Here is a 22,781-nt window from a genome sequence, read left to right as displayed (position 1 = left end):
GTTTCATCCCTAAAGAAAAGGGACAGTAACAACTCAAGTCCCTGAACGCCTCCTTTCTGTCTCCTAAAACCTAGCCAAGTTAAGGGAACAGTAAGTGCAAGCCTAGCCAGAAAGTCCAGATACATATTACCTTGAAAAACACTTTCTCTTATTCACACTGGGAACTAGGAAAGTTAGTGTTACCTGTAGAAGTCTATTTTCTTGAATGTACATCAGGACAGTTTCTTCTTGGGCCAGACTAGCTAACTGAGAAAGCTAATATTAATGATGTAACTGCTTTTGCCGTCTTACACATAAAATCCCTTTGTGAGTAAGGATGAGTGCAAAACTGAGGGCACTGTGGAAAGGATATTTGTCACTCATCCAGTAGGCCGTCACTGGACAAAACTCTATGAGGGAGGCGAGGCACTGCTTGGCAAAAGCACTATGAGGGATGAGGGTGCTATCTCTGTCAGCATGTGGCCACTGAACTCCTCTGAGATGAGTCTCTGATCCCTCATAAGCTTTCCCCAATAAACCATATCTCCCCCATACTGTCTGGGCATGTTCTTTGTCTTGTCTGCAACTGACCCAATGCCCTGGTACAACTTGGTTGTGGAAAAAACAGGACCACAACAAGAAAATCCAAGAGGGCATGGGTATTCTGTACCTCTAAGAGTCTCCTGAATTATGTCACAACTTTCTAGGATGAGAAGGTAATTTGGATACATTTTTGAAATACAGGCTGTTGCCTACAATGCTTTTTAGCAATAAAAGCAGAACACATGATAAATAAAAGACATAGAGTATATCCAGTTTTATTTTTCTAATGACTAAAGAAAACTTGTTATAAATAATCTGAGTTGGAATACTGACTCATTCCTGTTAATTTTAGTAGAAAGGACACATTTAAAATAGCTAGTATGTTTTAAGACCAATATGAAAGAGTATGAAGTATATCAGACTATATTCAGAAAAAAAATTATCTTGAACAAAAATGCTGAGGGAATTGTGGAGTTTCACAGCAGGAGATGCTCTTCCACTTGAGAATTGGCACTTAGGTGCTCAGAGGGAGTTGGGGACTTTTAGAGCTGGGTTTTGATTGAAAAGGTTTAGTAATAAGTGACTTAAAGAGATGAGCATTCTATCATTTGGTCCGATATGTCTTTCTGTGGAGATATGCCTGATAAAATCTAGATGCCATCTCAGGGACTATCACACGATGGTGGTTCCACTTCTTTCCTTTATTCTCTTTCTTTACTTGTTCTAGGTTGTAGGTGTGGTAAGTAATCACCAGATCTTTTTAATTTCTGCACATTGGATGATGGTTAAAAAAAAAAGTAAAGGAAATTCAGGTTTGAATCTAGTATAAAAACAGGGAGACAGAAACACACAAATTAAATAAATAGACTTACAGAGATAGTGTGAGTAGCAGTTCTGCACCTCCTCTCATTTCTCTAACCCCTTCCCTTCTTCTCCTGCTTCATACCTAGCTCAGCAGAAATTGGGAGCAGAACCCTGTAGATGGGTTAATTAATTTTCCTATGGTAGTTCTCCAGGAGACCAGAAGACCAGAATACTACATGAATAGGTACTGTAAAAAGGGGTTGATTCTTAAATATAACTATGTAACATATGTAAACACATATCCTGTCCTTTAGAACTACAAATCAATTCTGATATATGCATCAGATCATTAGTCCAATAAAAGAACTCTTTCCAAAGAGAATGTGATATTTCTGAATGTCTTTTCCTCTGAAGCTAATTGAGATTCAAGAGAAAAGCTCATACCCTCAAAGGGAGAGTTTATCTTGTATGCAAGTCCAGCCTTATTCTGAACAGTTCTCCAGGGACTTTAGTTTCATCCTATTCACTTGAAGAATTTTCTCAGAAATCTCACTAGAGAGTAGGAAGGACTATAAGCCATAGTAATTCAGGGAGCACTATTCTGAGGACAAGGAAGTTCATGCTTGAATAAGCATTTTATGGAACATTCTAAAGTTGGTGGAGCAAAAACAGAAGCCTTTTCTCTTTCTTTCTTGCCTCTGTCTCTGTCTTCTGCCTTCAAACATACATTTTTACATGTCAAAAACATGTTGGCAAGACACTTACACTTTCTAATCACTTTTTTTTGTTGTTGTTGAAAAACTTCTTCCAGTCAGCCAAATTTAAAAAAAACTTCTCTCATTTCTTCCACCCACCCACCCAGGATGCCTGCTGGGATAATGGCCAGAGACATGTGGAGGACAGGAGGGAGCATGGTGAGGGAAGACAAGTGCTTGCTAATTGCTGTTCCACTCAGCACTTGGAATAGAAAAGAATTTGTATCCTCTTTCATATTTCATTTACTAACTTTCCTTTTAGCTCCCTTTCCCTGTGAGAGGTCAGCACTAGTATGAAGTAGATTTGCTGTCACTGTCTTCTCTTGACTGTTGCCATTTCCCTCACTAACCCTTACTGTTCACTAATGTCTTCCATTTGTCAGGTATTGACAATATTTATTCACCTGTGTGTCATGATTCCCTGACACACAGGAATTCAACCTTTTCCAGTGATCTCTCTGCTTCCACACCTGACAGTTGATTCTTCTCATTGGATTTTTTTTTTTTTAATTCTGTAACCAAGTCCAGGTACCTCCTTTGGTATTCATTTGATGCATAGCAAACTCATGTCTTTGACTACTTGAATTGTTTCAAGTAGACAGCTCTTTTCATCTCCAAAGTGCCAGGTTTTCATTAGTTTTTTTCCCCCTCTTGTCCAATACTCAAAGAAAGCAGAAAAGTCAACTGTATGAGCAAATATCTATCCATGGATTCTAGTTCCTCTTTCACACGGGCATCTTCATTCTCAACAAGTAAATCTCTTGGAGTCATTACCTTCAACTTCTTGAATATAAAGAGATTAGCTACCTCTCTCCTAAAAGGAGATGGATGAAAACTGAACAACTTATGACTCCAGCAGTTACAGAAAAATAGGTAGATTGACAAATGTAAAACTACATCAATGTCCCTTACTTTCTAATTGCAGCTTTTACAAATTGGGAGCCATATCTCCATCACACAAATAATTGAGAGAAGAGTCAGTTAGGACTCACTTAAGTTCCAGGCAGGCTATCCAGACTGCAGTTTTCTATGGAGATCAATATTGATACATTTTTCCTACTTAGCAAGGGGTATAAGTTGCTAATTCAGAAGCAGCAGGAAAATATGGCTCTACAATTTATCAATCACACATTTGTTCCTGTTGTTTTCCTTGTCAGGAAGATTGAAAAGATAACAATATTTGAAATTAGTATGACTCTCCACAAGAAAGAGGTGATTTTTGTTTCAATCAGTTTTAAATCGGCATCTTAATTAAATCATTAGCTTTGGGCCAATAGCATCCATCTGACTCTTGCAATATATTTAACTTACTGAAATCCTCCTTTTCTGTAAAGAAGTTCATACAATGTATTATGTCCTATTCATATTCAAAAACATAACAATGTAATCCAGAAGGCCAACATTGCATTTCCAGTTTTGTCCAGGGAGTTGTTTTAGATTCAAGAGGGCATTGCTGACTATAGTGTAAACACAAAAAAACAATAAGATGAACTGAATAAAATAGGTTAGCTACCCTCTAAGTTGCAGGTGTGTCTTCCCACATTTTAGAAGATATGTTAACAGGTAAATATTTTTCTACTTCATGAGAATAAGAAGCAACACGAGAATGATATTATTGACAAGTGACAACAGCATTTCCAGTAGCCCATACATTTCCTTTCTGAACATTAAAAGAAGGCATCCTCCTAGGAAGAAATGACACAAACTAGTGGTTCCCTATTATACTTTTCTTGGAAGTCCAACAGCAGCAGAAAGGAAATGTATGAAGTTCATCTTATTGTTTTTTTGTGTTTTGTTATTGTTGTTGTTGTTGTTGCTAGTTTGTTTTTACTTTTTGCTCCTATTGGCATTTGGAGTCATGAAGTCATGATTTCTACTCCCACATTTGGCATTAGGTGCTATTTGTGACTCAGATATCCATTAAAATCAGTGGGATTTGGCTTTACCACCCTGAATGACATAAATATTCAGAAGAGTTGACCTGTGTGCAAATAAACATTACTGGGCTGGGGATGTACCTCAGTGGGAGAGCAGAGCATTTGCCTGCATGCATGAGGTCCTGGAATCAATCCCCAGTACCACAAAAAAAAAAAAAAAAAAAAAAAAAGAAAGAAAAGGAAAGAGAAGGAAGGAAGGAAGGAAAAAAGAGAAGAGAAATAAAGTATATTCTGGCTATGCATTAAACTCATAGAAAATGTTCAAGCTTGACAGCTACCAGGAGAAGGTACAAAAGGATTAGGGAATGAGGAACATCTGCAACAAGTTCATTGCAAACTAATTCAGAGCAAATCTGAGAAAGCAAATGAAAGCTGAGAAAAATTAGTTATGGCTATATTTAAGAAAGAGCCAAGTAATAATGCTCAGATCATTTGAGGTATGGAAAATGAGGCAAAAAACTTTTGGCAAACAATATACAAGCTATCTCACTTGGACCTAGCCCCCAGATGAGCAGAATATAGGTGGGAGAAACAAATGGGTTTCCCAAAGTCCAAAAGGAAAATCCCTCTGGTGAGTCAGATATTGTAACTTAAAATTTGCCTTCTACTAGTAGTATTGGTCCCAAGAAAAATTTCAGTGATAAGAAATGTAGTGTTTTACTGGATGGTTAAAAGAGCACAAACTTGGGGGTAAGGAGTAGATCCAGTTTGAGTTGCTTGGCATTGCAAAGGAATTCTAGTGACCCACTACTCCCTTAAAAAAAATAAGAAAGTGAAAGCAACATCTTACCCATGTTTCAAGAAACAGAAACATAAGCTTATGTGAAGAGAGAAATACAATCTAAAAGTAACTATGTTCTACCCTTTGTCTCTTTCACAGATTTCGCAGCACTTTGGCTAACAGATGTGACTTTGAAGTACATGATATGAGCCTGGCAATGTCCTGAAACCCCAAAAGGACTTTTGATCATACTAAGAAATGGCGGGGTGGGGGGGGAAAAATGAGGATTATAGTAAGAAAAGAAGAAAATCCAAAGAAGAAGATTCTCATGAGAAGACTGCATTTCAGAGGACTGAACTTTTAGAAGAGGCTCACAGATACCAAACAGGAGATTTGCACTATACAGAACAGAAAAATCAATGAATGTGGGGGCCACATGGTTGTGAGGAATAAAGAGCCAGAGAGGAAAGGTGTGTTTGCAGCTACTATAAGTCAAAAACTGGTGAAGGTAGAGGAAGGGAATCTATAAGAAGTTTCTATGTTAAATGGATTTTCATTCCTGTGAGCAAAATACTGGACAACAAAAACTTAGAGGAAGAAAAGTTTATTATGTGCTCACAGTTTCAGAGTTTTGGCTCATGGTTTGTCTATTCCAATGTGTTGGGCTGGAAGTGAGGCAGAATATCATGGTGGAAGAAAGTGGCTCAGCTCCTGACAGCTGGTAGGCAGAGAGATAAAGAAAGGAGCCAGGAACAAGTTATAGTCCAAAGGCATAACCTAGTGACCTACTTCCTCCAGCCATGTCCCACTTGCTTACAGTATTTCATTCTTCTTCTTCTTTATTTATTTAGATACCAGGGGCACTCAACCACTGAGCCATATCCCCAGCCCTATTTTGTATTTTATTTAGAGACAGGGTTTCACTGAGTTGCTTAGCATTTCACTTTTGCTGAAGCTGGCTTTGAAATGGTGATCCTCCTACCTTAGCCTCCCTAGCCACTGGGATTATAGGCATGTGCCACCATGACCTGATGCATTCATATTATTAATCAATCGAATGGATTAATCCACTGATGAGGCTGCATTTATCATCATTATCTAAAAATCTCCCATCTGAAAGTTTCTACTTTGGGGATCATGCTTTTACAACATGAGCTTTGCAGGAAGAACATTCTAAACCCTAAGGGTAACACTTTTTATATAAAACATTATGAAAATCCTTTGTCAGCCAATTGAAGGAGACCTACAACAAGAATATTCTTCATGACTTTAGGTTGTTGATTTGAAGGGTACATCAGGTAGAATGGCCCTAGACAGAACTAGTCATATTCAAGTACAGTCTCAGGGTGAGTAAAGGAGTCATTGACTTTATTTAATGGAATTTAGATAACAATTTGTCAGATTCAAATTGCAATGACTCCAATTCTGAGTACAATAACTAACATATTGTTTCCCATTAGTAGAACTGAAAGATCACAAGGCTTTAAAAAGTATCTAGACTTTTGTCTTCACAGTAAGATTAGATCAACCCATTTTAGAAGAAGAAGTTAGAATTCTCATAAATACCAAATCTTTCCTTAGTTAATACATCTAAGTTGAACTTTAGGTCAGTGAATAAAATTTATAACCCAATTCTTTTCAACAACTGTATCTATCTGAAAACTATCTGAATTGAATCTAGCTCTAGCTGTGGGATCATAGAACTGTGAAGCATTATGATATTATTTCTCTCATTTGGTCTAACAATATTTATCCAAGGAATAAGAAAGATGAAAAGTTTCACTTTTTAAAAACATTTCCCATGGTTTCAGGGTTGAGGACTAATTGACATTGGCGGATCACTAACTTGCCAACATGTTTACATACCTAGGTAATCCTGATAGAATGAAATTGGAGCAGGGATAATGGTAATCTTTAATTGGGTTGAAGCATAAAGATTTCTTTTAAAAATATTTTTATTAGTTGTTGATGGATCTTTATTTTTTAAATTTATTTATACGTGGTGCTGAGGATCAAACCCAGTGCCTCACACATGCTAGGCAAGTGCTCTACCACTGAGCCACAACCCCAAAGCTGAAAGATTTCTTAAAAAAAAAAAAAAAAAAATCACAGGCTTCCTTTCTCTTGTTCTATAAGTTCTGATTAAAGCAAATATTTTTCTACTTTCTAATTTCAACATACACCAATAATATGTGTAAATAACTTATGAATGTATTCAGTCATAGAATATCTCATACAGAGAATAAAATACATGTAGAAAATTAGTTGTATTATCAGAACATAGAAACATGTCCTTTAAAATTTTTCTCCTATATAAAATGTTTAATATAAAGATATTAAAACAGTTTTAGCTAAAAATGGAAGCATATGTCAGTGGGATCTGATAGTGCCTTAAAAGGTGAATGTAATAAATAATAAAACTCTATCAAAACATGGCAGGTCTAGAGAACAAGAGAGATAGGAAGAGCATGTTCCCAGCCATATTCCTCTCCATTAATGGGAGTAACTGGGTGTCAGCTGGAAAAATGGTGGGGGAAAGAAAGAGGGTTAAAAAAGTTAGGAAAACAGCTTGTCTCAGGCTTTTGTTGCTAGTACCTAAGTAAAATTGAGGCAAAATCCAGAAAATCAATATTAACCTTAATATGAATCCAAGAAATCAAACATACCTGAGTTAATTCTATAGAAATTGACAGAAGTTTGTTTGTTTGGGTGGAAAGTAGCTCAAAGTGTGGCCTGGGATATGATAGATAACCTGGCAAATGCCACACTAAGGTTGCTTTGGGTCCACCTTGATTCTGCCTTCCTTGGCTCCAATCCCATCCTTAGTGATGGTCCCACTTTGGTGTTGGATCCATAAAGAGCCAGATGAACAAACTACATGCCATTTTATTCAAACAGAGAGAAAAAAAAGATTTTTTCCTTTAAAAACTTCCTAAAGCTTCTTTTTAGGATATTTGGAGCATTTGCAGGCCTGTGGCAAATAAAAAGTTCTGAACACTTTCTTATTCACTTTCTATTTTTGATACTGGGGATTGACCCCAAGGGAACTTAACCACTGAGCCACATCCCCAGCCATTTTTAAATATTTTATTTAGAGACAGGGTCTTGATAAGTTGCTTAGGTCCTCACAAAATTGCTGAAGCTGGCTTTGAACTCACAATCCTGCTGCCTCAGCCTTCTGAGCCACTGGGATTACAGGAATGCACCACCACACACCCCATTCTTATTTACTTTTAAAAGTTAAATACCATTCATGTTTTAGAATGTAAAATTGCTCTCTTGTAGCAGTGATTAATAAAATTACTTTTTGTTATCAATTTCATTATTTTTAACCTCCTATCCAGCTAGCCATCAAGCAGTTCCAAAAGCCAACAATCTAATTAAGTGAAGATCCAACAAAGTTTAACAATTACCTAGAGATAGTCTCAGTTCTATTAACTGAGACTGGAAATAACTTACAGAACATAGATGGGAGAGGCTCAGATCCTCTCACTTCCCAATTGAAATGGCTGCCAGCCAATCACAGAATAACTTTGAAACTATTTAGCATTGTTTACAAACCATGTCTGTCTCTGCACTACTTATTCATCAGACCCACACCCCTCTCTTCTACTCCAGTCACACTAAACTGGTGCTTGTCTTTCTGTGGAAATAATTTTTTCTCCATCACCCACTTTTCATTCAAATACTACTATAGGCTTTCCTGACTAGTTTGTCAAGTCTGGGACAGGAACTATGATAAAACTGAATTCAGAGGCAAAATGTGATGTAAAAATTAAATATTACTTTCTATTTTATTATTTTTATTTCAGTCTTTTATTGTGCAACTCCATTATATTTTTAAAATAATGTCACAATCATAAATACTGCCAGAGTTGTCCCAGTTCAGCATCCTGAAATCACAAATAAGAGAGTGCTTAGAAGTAATGAGGAAGGAGATGCTTAATTGAAGGGCCACAAGGAAAAGGTAATTACATGGTTTGAGATTACCTCATCATAAGACATTCAATCCAGTGAAAGCCAGCAATTTGTATGCAATGTTGTATTCCTTAAATCTGTGACACTTTGAAAACTATATAGTAAATGTTCTCAATTTATCAGCTAGAAATTGAGGAAAAAGAAATTTCCATTTTCCTTTGAGCATTGGTAATAAGAAAAACTGGGAAAGTAAGAAAAAGGCAACATTTAGGCAAGGGACCAAGGCTCACAGTAGGCCCCTGTCCATCCTGCCACCACCTACAGACACCCCCAGGAGCTCAGCCTCTGGCCCAGGACCACCCCTTCCTACCAGAAGACTATCTCTGGAGCTCAGGCCTAGACCAGATCTGCCCTCACCAAATTGCGGGAGACCCAGGTCCAGGATCCACACTGCAAGAAAGGAAGACACATAGACAACATAAAAAAAAAAAAAAAAACAAGGGAGGAAAGTGCCCCAAACAAACCAGAATAGTACAATAACAGAACCTATGAACAGCGAAATTGATGAAATATCAGAGAAGGTATTCAGAAGGTTCATAATTAAAATAATCTGTGAATTAAAGAATGACCTAAATGAGCAAGTACAGGCAAAATCTGATCACTCCAACAAGGAGATAAGAGAGCAAATACAGGTAGCAGGAGATTACTTCAAGAGAGAGATAGAGACTCTGGAAAAAAAAAGAGTCAGAAATCCTTGAAATGAAGAATACAATAAATCAAATAAAAATCTCAATAGAAAGCATAACCAACAGACTAGATAGATCACTTGAAAGAAAGAATGTCAGATAATGAAGACAAAGTATACAATCTGGAACATAAAGTTGATCACACAGTCAAGATAGTAAGAAACCATGAATGGAACATCCAAGAATTATGGGACAGCATCAGAAGACCAAATATAAGAGTTATTGGGATAGAGGAAGGCACAGAGTTCCAAACCAAAGGAATACACAATATTGTCAATAAGATAATATCAGAAAATTTCCCAAGTAGGAAGAATGAAATGGAAAACCAAATACAAGAGGCTTACAGGACACCAAATGTACAAAATTACATAAAGGCACATTAAATGAAAATGCCTAGGATACAGAATAAGGATAGAATCTTAAAAGCTGCAAGAGAGAAGAATCAGATCACATATAGGGGGAGACCAATTCGTATCTCAGCAGATTTTTCAACCCAGACCATCAAAACCAGGAGATCATGGAACAACATATACCAAGCTCTGAAAGAAATTGAATGCCAAGTAATGCATCTTATATCCAACAAAACTAAGCTTTAGAGTTAATGATGAAATAAAAACCTCCCACAATATACAAAAGTTAAAAGAATTTACAACCAGAAAGCCCACACTACAGAACACCCTCATCAAAATATTCCATGAAAAGAAAATTAAAAACAAGGATGAAAATCAGAAGGAGATATTATGCTAAAGGAAAACCTAATCAGAGGAGAAACCAAGTCACGTTAAATACAAAAATAAACAAAAATGACTGGGAATACAAATGAATACAAATCATGTCTCAATAATAACCCTGAATGCTAATGGCTTAAAATCACCAATCAAATTACACAGACTAGTAGATTGGATTAAAAAAGATCCAATAATGTGCTGCCTCCAAGAGACTCATCTCATAGGAAAAAACATCCACAGACTGAAGGTGAATGATTAGGAAAAATCATACCATTCACATGGACTGTGGAAGCAAGCAGGGGTTTCTGTCATCACATCAAATAAAGTAGGTTTTAAGCTAAAGTTAATCCAAAGGAATAAAGAAGGATACTACATACTGCTCAAGGGAACCATACACCAACAAGTCTTGACAATTATAAATATATATGCCCCAAAGGAACATCTACGTTCACCAAACTCTTCTCAACCTCCAAGAGTCACATAGACCACAACACAATAATTTTGGGAGATTTTAACACACCTCTTTCACCACTGGATAGATCTTCCAAACAAAAGCTAAACAAAGAAACTATAAAACTCAATAATACAATCAATAACTTTGACTTAACTGACATATACAGAATATTTCACCCTTCGATAAGCCAGTACAGTTTCTTCTCAGCAGCACATGGGTCAGAAATGATAGTGGAATGTGATGGGCATTATTATCCAAAATACATGTATAAAGACACAAATTGGTGTGAATATACTTCGTATACAACCAGAGATATGAAAAATTGTGCTCTATATGTGTAATAAAAATTGTAATGCATTCCACTGTCATAAATAAATAAAAAAATTAATAATAAAGATAGCTTTCATAAGAAAGGGTACAAAATAATACATTTTGGAGTGTATTTGTATGCTTCAAAATACTGTTATTGTATGTATATACTCAATAATTTGACTGAGTATAAAGTTCTATTTGAAATTAATCTTCACTCAGGATTTTTAAGAAACTGCTCCATTGTCTTCAAGTTTCTAATATTATAATTGAAAAGCATTTAAAAAACCCCCAGCATACTACAAGGACACAACCACATCAATGTTTATAGGAGCACAATTCACAATAGCTGAATTGTGGAACCAACCCAGATGCCCTTCAGTAGATGAATGGATTAAAAAAATGTGGCATATACACACAATGGAATATTACTCAGAAATAAAAGAGAATAAAATCATGGCATTTGCAGGAAAATGGATGGAGTTGGAAAAGATAATGCTAAGTGAAGTTAGCCAATCCCAAAAAACTAAATGCCTAATGTTTTCTCTGATATAAAGAGGCTGATTCATAGTGAGGTAGTAAGGTGGAGTATGGGAGGAATAGATAAACTCTAGATAGGGAACAGGGGTAGGAGGGGAAGGGAGGGGGCATGGGGTTAAAAATGATGGTGGAATGTGATGGTTATAATTATCTAAAGTACATGTATGAAGACATAAATTGGTGTAAATATACTTTGTGTACAACCAGAGATATGAAAAGCTGTTCTCTATATGTGTAATATGAATTGCAATGCATCCTGCTGTCATATATAAATTTTAAAAAAGAAAAGAAAAAGGAACCATGTTTCCAGGTTTGAAGTCATCTAATTAGTAAAGTTCATCATTTTAATATATAGATATGTATCCCTAGATACTAGAGTAGAAAAACAATTGGAATTTAGAATAGTAATCTCTACTATGGCAATTCTAAATAAAACCCTTTTAACTCAAGCATCACTACATATTCTAAATAGCTACATCATATAATTAATATATTTTTAGGTTGATAATGCTTCCATATTTCTAAACTAACAAGGGACTTTATATGTGTATATAATATATAAAGATGTACATTTCTAAATATTGCATATATTACATATACATGTACATACAGACACAGACACACATACACACACACACACACATAGTCCACAAAGTCAAGAAAGTTCATGACTATGTATGTATGTGCATGTGTGTATTTGCACAGATATGAATATATCTTATTTGATATACATAAAATTATATATTATATATGTATATATTATGTATATATGTTCTTTTTTTTTTTTTTTGCAGTAGTGGAGATTGAACCCAGAGGCTTGTGTGGGCTAGGCAAGTGCTCTGCCACTGAGCTACCTCCTCAGCCCCAGTGCTTTTGACTGAATTTTATCAAGAAAATAAAACTGGAAAAATAAATTAGCAAACTATAAATTATATATTTTATATAAATGTTTTAGCATAAATTCATTATAACTGATAATTGTTAACATATTTCTAAAAGTTAAATAGGGATATATACTACAACAGTTAAAATACCATGATAATATAAATGGAAGTTATAATTATAACTTTATAAACCATTGTTAACTCTACTACTATAAATATAACTATGCATTATACTAAAGGGATTTATACATGTGACCAATGTTTACCATTTAAGGTACAATGTTTACCATTTATTAAGGTAGGAGCTCCTTTTAAGGTAGGAGCTCCTTTTAAAAGAGAGCTCCTAAAAATTCCTTAAAAATTATGTAAATATGAAAAAAACTAGAAGTGAATTTTTCATATATGTATGATGTGTAAAAGTAAGTGACATTTTTAGATAAAAATTATAACAGTTCCAGTAGACAATGCATTTCCTTTTACAATTTCTATTGCATTATGATGATATATTAGTGGGTTATATTTCCCACTACTGCACTTACCTCCACATCTTGGAATTGGTCCACTCCACATTACTTTTCCATCCATCAGAATACATGTAATTGTTTCTGTTCCCTGGGTTTTAATAAATCCTTCTTCACAAATAACTGAAATTGAACTTCCTAATTGAAAATTGTCCCCAAACCGCCGTGCATTGATTGGTATTCCAGGATCAGGGCACTCATTGTGTCCAAATGCTTTTTAGAATAACAAACAAAAATACAAAATAAATATGAGAAAGGGCAACCTTTGTATATTTTGAGTGATTAAAAATAATTAATAAGGAGATTGTATTTATTTCTAGAAAAGACTTTTATTTATTTATCTTTTAAAAATTTGGAGGCTCTCCTCTGACAGATTGCTTGTGATATGTTAGAGGTGTAATGGTTTTAAAATACAAATTATACCTTAAGATTTTTTAAAATTTAAAATATAATTATTTCTGTTTATATATGGTGATCCCCTAGGCTAAGTTCATGCAAATATTCCCCAAATATAAGTTAGTTAGAATTTCAATTAATATAACTTCCAAGTAAGTTGACTATATCTCACAGGAAACTTCTGTAATTCACTGTGTAAGGAACAGAAAGAGGGTCTCATTGTGATAATTAAAGTGAAATGTTTCAATATAGAATAGAAGTCTTAAAATTTCTTTTTAATTTTTCATGACTTTTACTTTCTACCATCCAGGAAAAGGGAGAGACTTAAGTCTTTTACAATTACCAACTTCTAGGCATTGTAATAAGTTATTATCTCATTTAACATTGAGGTCATCTCGATGATAAAAGTATTACCATTACTATAAAAAGTAACCTTAAACTCAGAAAAAGTCAAGTAACTTTCCTTTGGTCATAGAAATAAGGCTTGATAGGGTTGAAATGTATCCTGTTCTGGCTTTTGACAACACCCTATAGTCTTTTTTTCAACACCTTATAGTCTTTTGGTTTGTCTCTTCTCTCTCAGAATATGAGTTCTTCAGCTGAGGGTCACTACCTTATTTTACCTTGTTTCTCCCATGTTTCAAATTTTCAGAGGTTATAGATTACACAAAATTTTCCATCTAAATTTTTCCCTTAATTCATGTGATGACCAAATTTGTACTATAAATCTTTAATTTATCTTAATATTATTTTCTATGTATTAACTTAATATGATAGCAGATAATACAATTATGCAATTTATGAATACCTTCAAATGGATTAGTGAAAAATTCAAAACAATTACATTTACTCCTACAGTATAAACTAATTTTAAATCATAAAATATGTTTTATTTGTTAGGCCCTATTAATATCACTAAATCTGCAAGCCCTTTTCCTACTCAATACCAAATAGTTCTAATTTAGGATGTGCTAGATACTATGTACTCTGTGGTTATTATGTACATGCATTACCATGTTTACTTCTTACAACAATCCAATGTGGTTTTACTGATGTAGACATTGTGGACTGTGGCTAAGTTATGAAACCAAAAAATGTAGTAAATCCAAGATTTGGATATTTATAGTTTGACTTTAGAGTTGATACTCTTAATAACTAAGGTGTTTTTCTCCCGTGTTGGCTTTGGTAAGTGAGTTTAGTTATCCACTACCCCAAAGTTAATGATTTCCTTCCATATTTTGCTTTGGTGGCCTTTGATATTTCTTTGAACTTATAATTTTTTGCTGTCACTATCGATTTAAAGACTCCTAGTGGTTTATGAATATCTTGAAGGAAAATATATTTTCCTTTAATATTCATATATAAATAACAACCAAATGTGTGATATACAGTAGGTTTGAATTTATGATAAAGTTTAATGAATAAGCTAATATATTGGCTGATAAATAATGACATTTGAAACATATTTTCTTAATAGTAGGACTCTCACAAAGATAAATAATATATTTGGGGCTAAAATGTGGTTGGAAATCAAAGATCAAATGATCATCATTGGCAAAACTAGGGACTTGTTCAAGTTTCCTTATTTGTGAAACAAGAGAACTGGTTTGCTTGATTCTTTTGCAGTTCTAATTTGTAAAAATATTATATGGAAAAATAAAATCCAAAAAACTTACTGTTGTAAGTAATGTTGAATCCACGTCCTGACATTGAATGGTCAGCTTGAAATTCCAATCGAAGAATATGACTATTACTTGTAAGATGGGAAGGCACCTCAGCCCCAGTAAAGGTTCCAAGAATTGGGGAATCTGGAGAGTCACCATCTTTAACAGCAAGAAAGTCAAACTGGGATTCCAGATCAAAGTCATTGAAAGAAAGGTGTATCCGACTTCCTGGGTCAGAGATTATTGTCCAGATGCAATTTAAATTATTTCCATAACCTTCTGGGTAATCAGGAGAAAGAACTGTTCCCATAGGTGCAGTAAAGTTAGAGAGACAAGGAACTGGTAAAATGAAAAGATTAAAGAATATAGTAAATAATCAAAAGTAGTATTTGATCTTATTTTGATATATCTTGCCATTATAATAATCATTTAAAAGACGGATAAAAATGTAAATTACCTTATAAAACAAAAATGTTGTCATTTTTACATATTAGAAAAGGCAACTACTATTTTAGGTGAATTTAAGACTATATCCTTAAATATGCACAAAAATAATTTGTTTAATAGCAGCAATTTATTTTGATATTTATCATGTTTGAGTTACTGGTTTAGTAGTGATTGGGCTTAATATGTATTACAGCTATGTTTATTTTGATTATTTTTCTTCATTCCTAACAAAAATTTCAAACCATTTTATATTTGAGGGTAAAATAATCTGAAAGTCTAACTTCTCTGGAAAAGTTAATTTATTCCAGTTTCCTCCCACTTCCTGAGCACACACATAGTCTTTCACTGTTCTTCTTGCCTGAATCCTGGAATCATTCAATTCTATAAAGTAGGATTTAAATTGGAAATTACAAAACTTTTTGTAAAAAAAACAAACATTAAATGTTTTGGCTTTACATGATCTCTTTTATAACTCCTTAACTCTGCCATTATAGCAGATAGGCAATAAATTGGTAAATGAAAGAGCATGATTTATGTTTCAATAAAAGTTTACTTAAAAATCCCCCATAGCTTCAGTTTGCCCTCTCCTATCTTTATGATCTTTACCTGGGCCAAGAGCCACTAAATTCATTACCCTAACACCCATAACCATCATATAAGTAGAACTCTTTATATTGTACTTTAAATTCATGAATATGTCAGGTAGAGTTTTTTTTCTGTAAATTCCTTTGATCCATTGTTATATTTTCATCAGTAGAACTTAATATTATGCTTTAGTTTCCACATAAACACTTTGTTTTTACAAAATTCTCTTATTTATTTCTGAATATTTAAATTAACTATGTCAATATGTTAGAGAATGTTCCCAAATAAATTATGTTAGAATCTTTATTAAATTTCCCAAGGAATTTGTATATAATTCACATACTTAATATAATGTCTTCTCACTCTGGAACTTGTCATCTTTAGTTTTTACTTAAAATTCTCCCTTGCTTTAGTTTTATAATTTTTTTCCTTGAGTTATTAAGACATGTAAATATTGTTCCTGTGTATTTTATAATTTGTTCTTCTGATTAAATTCTCTTTCAAATACATTTTTAAATCAGCTATTGCTTGTATATGAAAATGTTAATTGCCACTTTTTTTGTTTGTTTGATTGTTTTGGTACTGGGGATTGAACCCAGAGGCACTCAGCCACCTAGCCACAACCACAGCCCTTTTGTGTATTTTATTTAGAGACAGGGTTTCACTGAGTTGTATAGGACCTCACTGAGTTGCTTAGGGCTTTGCTAAGTTGCTGAGGCTGGCTCCAAGCTCAGGACCCTCCTGCCTTAGCCTCCTGAGCTGCTGGGATTATAGGTGTGCACCACTGTGTCTGGCTAATTGCTATATTTTAATAATTTATCAGAATATTCAGATTAATTTATTCTTAAAATGGTAAAAAAAATTTCTTTAGATATTAAGAACTTTTAAAATTTGTCTTAGCAATATTTCCATTAAATGTACTTTAGCATATATTAAAATGCTTTCAAAAATAATTTATTTTTTACTGTAACATATTACATTTATAAATTGTCTAATACGAAATCAACATTATCTTCTTAGAAGAATATTTAAAATTAAAGACCATTATTGAAGTCTTTTAAAGTTTTACTAAGCTTTAGATGATGTGAACAGAATCAAATTAGACTCTTCTAATACATTTCATTCTCTCACAAGAACTTTAGAGGTGATTTTGACTAGGCATGAGACCATGCCCTACACTAATGGTTCATGTAAGGGGATCTTTGCACACTTATTCTCCTCCACTTCCTGAAGAACAAGCATAATATATTATAATTAGGGAAATTTCTGCCAGATTCTAAAAACATTCACTTTATTGTAATGAAATTATAATAGTATTTCATTGAGCCACAAAGTACATCAGTAAGTTAATACATGTTATGTTTTTGTTGTAGTTAAACCAGAATATCTTAGTGTTTTTGGAAAAATTCATTGTTTTAATACAAGCATATTGTATATCATAAACTTTAATGAATTTTATTCTGTGCAATATAAATAAATAGTACTTTATACATTAGTGTGAGCATCTAAATACAAAAATAGGTTAATACATTATACATAGAATATAAGCTTTAAGTATTTTAAGTGTTTTTGATTGCAAATAAACATACTATCTTGTTAAGATAAATGAGTCTATGAGAATTAGTTCAGATGTATAATTTCCATAAGAAGTAGCTATCTATAAAGTATAAAATGTCACCAAATTAAATGTAATAAGAACACATGTAGTATATATTTTGCAATTACCAAATGAACTATGTTAACTTTATTTAAATCTGTACTAAAATTTATAATTCAGCATAAGCACACTTGTTAAAGATAGTATCACAAAGTGCTGCTCGTCCAAAAATAATTATACGGTTCCAGCTCTTAGCAATTAATTACAAAAGCAATTATATGCAAGAACAGGGTAACATATGCTGTCTAGAAGCAAAGCATTTGGTACTCACAGATACAGATGGGTATGTTTGCAGACCATTGGTTATTCTCTTGACAAACAATGGATTTCTCTCCAATTAATTCAAACCCAAACTGGCATTCGAACCTTAAAATATCACGATTAGAAAACCCATCGCCTTCTCTAATTCCATATAAGGGTGTACCAGGGTCACCACAACTTTCTTTTTCAATTTCTGTAAAAATAGAAGATAAAAGTCACCTTCCAAGGTTTGCAGACACGATGCCCATACTAAGAGTTTAGAAAACATGCACTATGGGAAGATAGTTCAGAATGAAGAATGAATATATCCTCCAATCTTAATTTTTTTCCTTTTGCCACTCTATGAATATGATTTGATACATGATCTTTAGAGAACAATAAGTGTAATTCTCTTATTTTGTAGGTGGGGACCTGAGATAATGGTAGCTAATGAGGTTGCCAAATGTGTCTCTGGTTCTACAGCAATCAATGAATAGTTCTAAACAATATTTGTCATTCTGGCAATTGCTGGTTGTATTATCTCCCCAAGTACGTGATAACAACAGTAGTCTATGAAAGAACAGGAATCAATTTTGCATTTGAAATTGCCTAGTCATCTTTCTCAACGAATGTTCATTGAATGAATTGAAGAGTGAAAAATTTCTTTCAAGAGCACCATGAAAACATTCTTTTGAGATGTATCAAAGGACATTGCAAATATCTGACATGGTTTTTATGAAGCTATGAATGTCAGCAATAAATTACTATGTTGGTTCTTTTGGGCTTCTACATCACATGCAACATAGTAGCCCATGAAATTAACTATCTTCAAATAGCAGCAAAAAGAAAAGTAAATAAAAATTTGAAAAGTAAAGCTTTGAGATAAAGTAATAGTCTATTCTAACACTTCAACACTTACACATATCTGGTTTCTGTATAACTTACCTGTACCCTTTGATATCTATTTTTCTAGTTCTTTTCCCATGTTTTTATAATTAAACAGATACATATAATATGTAATATTATATGTTTGTATTTAAATATAAAAATACTCCTACAAAAACATATATTGCTTTATATAATTATTAGACTTTATCTTCAGTTATGTCAATATTATTAAAAACTTGGGTTTTTTTTAACCAAATTACATGTTTTAGAGATATTTTTGAAAACCTTATATCCTTAAACAAAACCATAGATGGCCATAATGATTCCTTTAAAACATGGGATAGCATTTGAGATTTTATTTACACACTTTTATTTATGTCACAAGTTATATTGGCCTATATTATTTTCTTATGTTACTGCCATCCTGTTTTAATATCAAGAGAAGTAGTTAGCAATTTTCAATACTATTAAGTCTTTAGACTACAAAAACTAGAACTGTAAATATTAGAACTTTTCAAAAAAACTAGCCAAATTTGGCATAATTTTGAGGTAACCATCTGACCATCATTTCAGTTACTTGTAAGGTTATTTTCCCATTGGACTAGGTTTTGTTTCTTTCTCTCGCTTTCTCTCTTTGGTCCATTATTAGCAACTTATATACCCTAGAAAAGTGGGATAATAGTTTAGTAGTAGTAGATTTTCTACAAGGTTTTTACATATTAACATTAAAAAGTATAAATTTTCCTCATCCCTAATGTTATTTGTGTTTACTATCCTGATTTTCTTTGTTTGTACTTTTCAAAGGTGTGTCAAATATGTTAATATGTTCAAAGAACCTATTTTGGCTTCTGTTGAGCAATTCTGTTATTTAACCATGCTTTCTTTTTGTCTTTTTCTGGATTCCATCTTCAACTCTCTTTTGCATTATTTTTCTATTCGTTTTCCATCTTTTTGTGTTGAAGTCTTGGGGTGCATTTATTAATTTATTTATTTTTCAGCCTTTCTTGTTTCCTAAAAGTAAAACATATTAAGTTTCTAAATTTTCTTCAAGGTATGCCTTGATATGGAGACTTTTATTTTTTATTCCAAAGTAGTTTGTAGTTTCCATTTTGATTTCCTCTTTAACTCATAAATAATTTATGCAATTTTAAATTTACACATTTATAAAATTTCAATTTATAATTTGTCATGTAGTTTTATCTAAACCTAATTAACCTTTGTATTGAAAATTATGTTATCAGTTCCTAAATATTTACTTAGTTATTTTTGGTTCAGGGAATTTAACCCAGGGGAGTTTTACCACTGAGCTACATTCCCAGCCCTACTTTTTTCTCTTTTTTTTTCTATTTTATTTTGAGACAGGGTATTGATAAGTTTCTGAGACTGCCTTAAATTTGTGATTCTTTTGCTTCAACCTCCTGAGTTAGGGGAATTACAAGCATTTGCCACTGTGTGTTTATTGTTGTTACTTTTATTGTTTCATAACTCTGTTTCCTTGGGTGTAAGGAGAATGTACTAAGAGAAAAGTAGAATGAGCTTGATTCTAGCTCAACATATTTGAGAATATATTCAGCAAATTATAATTATTTTATGTTCATGATGAAAAGATATTGGAGGAAGTGGTTTAGGAGAGAACAAATCTGTTGTATGTGAGATATGGTCAAATAAATGATTTTATTGATTGCTTTTCTATATCTATGCAGTTTATCTCCACCATGACCTTCACCTTCCCCACTTTCAGATTCATTTACTCATGTCAGCAACCCAATGGGATGCTGGGGTAAAGCTATTCCCTATATTGATCCATGGCGCCATCTAGTTTCATGGCCTTCATGCTGACCTAGAGAGGCCTCCTTCTTGATAACTCCATCAAACACTGTAATGGTCAATTTGAATGTTAACTTGATTGGATTAAGAGATGCCGAGGATTATGGGTGTGCCAATGAGGGTGTATCAATAAGGATATATCTAAGAATGATTGGCATGTGGAATAGCCAACCAAAATGTAGACACTCCCTAAGCATGGGCAATATACTGACCAATAGAATGATGGCTTGGATGGAATAAAAGTTGGAAGAATAAAATAGTAGCAGCCATGCAAACTTGATTCTTCCTAAATAGGTTCTTTATTGCTGCTTAGATCATTTGCTGATGGCCATTGTGGACTATCCAGCTTCTGGTCACATATGCCAACCTAATAAATCCCTTTTTTATAAGTATAGTTCCTGTTGATTCTGTTCCTCTAGAGAACCCTGGCTAATATAGATGCTTGTTCTATATCTGGGAATTTGGCTCTGTCGCTAAAATACATTCCTCTGTGGTGATTACTGCAATTTCTCAGGAACATCTGTGGTATTCTTTCTGGAGGTTTCTGGCCCTAGGGCACAAAGGCTTCTGTCCCTGGGGGGACAATGGCTTCTTACCTGCAGCAACAGCCTACTGGTGGCATTGGTTTATGCATTTTTCAGTCTACCTTTTTTTTCCATAAATATCTTTATGCTTATTTATATTTACTTATCTTAGGGACCTTTGACAGCTTTATAACAACTGATGCTTTTCTCTTCTTATTCTTAAGCATTATTATATTTTTGATGTTTTCTATTATATGGGTTAGGGCTAAGAATGAATGCTTAATCTACTATTTTGAACCAACATTTTTTTATTGTTCCTTAGGAAAACATTCTTTAATATCAAAAGTATATTTTAAAATAGAGGTGTAATTTCAAAGCTTCAATACTCTCTAATATAGAAAAAAATATGTGGTAAGTAAAGTAGACATATACCTGTTATGTATCATTGCTTTTGAAATGTTTTTTTTAAAATTTATTCTTTTTGGATATAATGACTGTAGAGTGTATTTTGACATACTATGCATACATGAAGTATAACTTATCCTAATTAGTTTTTCTACCTAGAAGGCAAGTCTGATATCTGAGAAAATAATTAATATCCATAGACAAGTGCTAGAGCTATGCCCAAAAATAATTATAAATAACAATCATCATTTACTGAGCTTTAAACCTGTGATGATATTTTGAAAGGATATAATTTAATTATCAAAACAACTCTATGAAGGACGTGTTCTCACCTCTGTTTTATACATGAGGAAACTGAGGGCCAAAGAAGCTGAGTAATTTGCCCAATTTCACATATTCTGTAAATAGCAAAATTTATGTTTATTTAAATAAAAAGTATTCATCGCCCTGCTATTGTGGAGGAATCTTCATTCCCTAGTTATTTATTTATGAAACCTATATTTAGTCTCCATCATGTATCAAAATAATACTAGGTTCTGCTCAGCAATGCTGAGGACCTCATGGAGGATGGTGTCAAAATGATAGGAGAATGTGAAAGAGGTTGCAGGGCCAGACAGAAAGTCAGAGAGTGATTCAGAGGTCAGGCTTGCAATGCAACTACTTCCCCCCCACCCACCCCCAAAAGAACTTACTTAGGGATCTGCAGAACTACATAGATCTCTTTAATTGTGGAGTATGTAGTCATTGGGAATGTGCATTACCAACTCCAAAGTCCCACTAGCCCCCTACCCTTTTTTTGGTGGTACTAGGAACGAAAACCAAGGCTTCATGAATACTAGGCAAGTACTCTACCAATGAGCTATATCCCCAGTCCTAGGTCCCACTTTTGAAAAGCTCCATAACCTCTCACATAAAAAACTCTGTAGATCAAGTTCCAACACATGAGCCATTGGGGGACAAACCACATCTAAACCATAGCACCAACTATTAAAACTTAGAGAAATTTCTAATTATCTCTAAAGTTTAAGCTATAACCCATCCATAAACTTCACCCTAACCTTAGGAGCACAGTTTGTTGTTCCCTTTTCTGGACTTCTATTGGTCTTGGGATACATCTATACTGGTCCATATATTTTAATATAATCATATACTTGTTCATTTGACTCCTTTCAGGAACTTTATTCATCTTTACATTTCAAATATCTATAACTGGTGATGGCAAAATGTTATGTTAGTCATGTGTCAGGCAAAGTTGTAGACACTTGTTATATTTAATCCTGACATTGTCCTGTGAAAACCCAAAGAGATT

At 33.6% G+C, this 22,781-nt stretch overlaps 1 protein-coding gene across 3 annotated transcripts in view; it reads right to left on the bottom strand.

Annotated features, from left to right (window-relative positions):
* The window catches only part of Csmd3 (CUB and Sushi multiple domains 3), a 1,110,517-nt gene that overhangs the window by 407,176 nt on the left and 680,560 nt on the right, over positions 1–22,781 (bottom strand). For all 3 annotated transcript variants that reach the window (XM_026384530.2, XM_026384531.2, XM_026384532.2), the window contains 3 exons: positions 17,860–18,042; positions 14,912–15,238; positions 12,858–13,052 (listed from right to left, as the gene is read on the bottom strand). In XM_026384530.2, coding sequence (XP_026240315.2) covers positions 12,858–13,052; positions 14,912–15,238; positions 17,860–18,042 — 705 coding nt within the window. The remainder of the gene's footprint in view (positions 1–12,857; positions 13,053–14,911; positions 15,239–17,859; positions 18,043–22,781) is intronic.

This window comes from Urocitellus parryii, chromosome 7, assembly GCF_045843805.1.
Source record: "Urocitellus parryii isolate mUroPar1 chromosome 7, mUroPar1.hap1, whole genome shotgun sequence".
Taxonomy (NCBI): Eukaryota; Metazoa; Chordata; class Mammalia; order Rodentia; family Sciuridae; genus Urocitellus; species Urocitellus parryii.
Note: the sequence above shows the minus strand (reverse complement) of the source record. Positions and strands in the feature narration are given on the sequence as shown.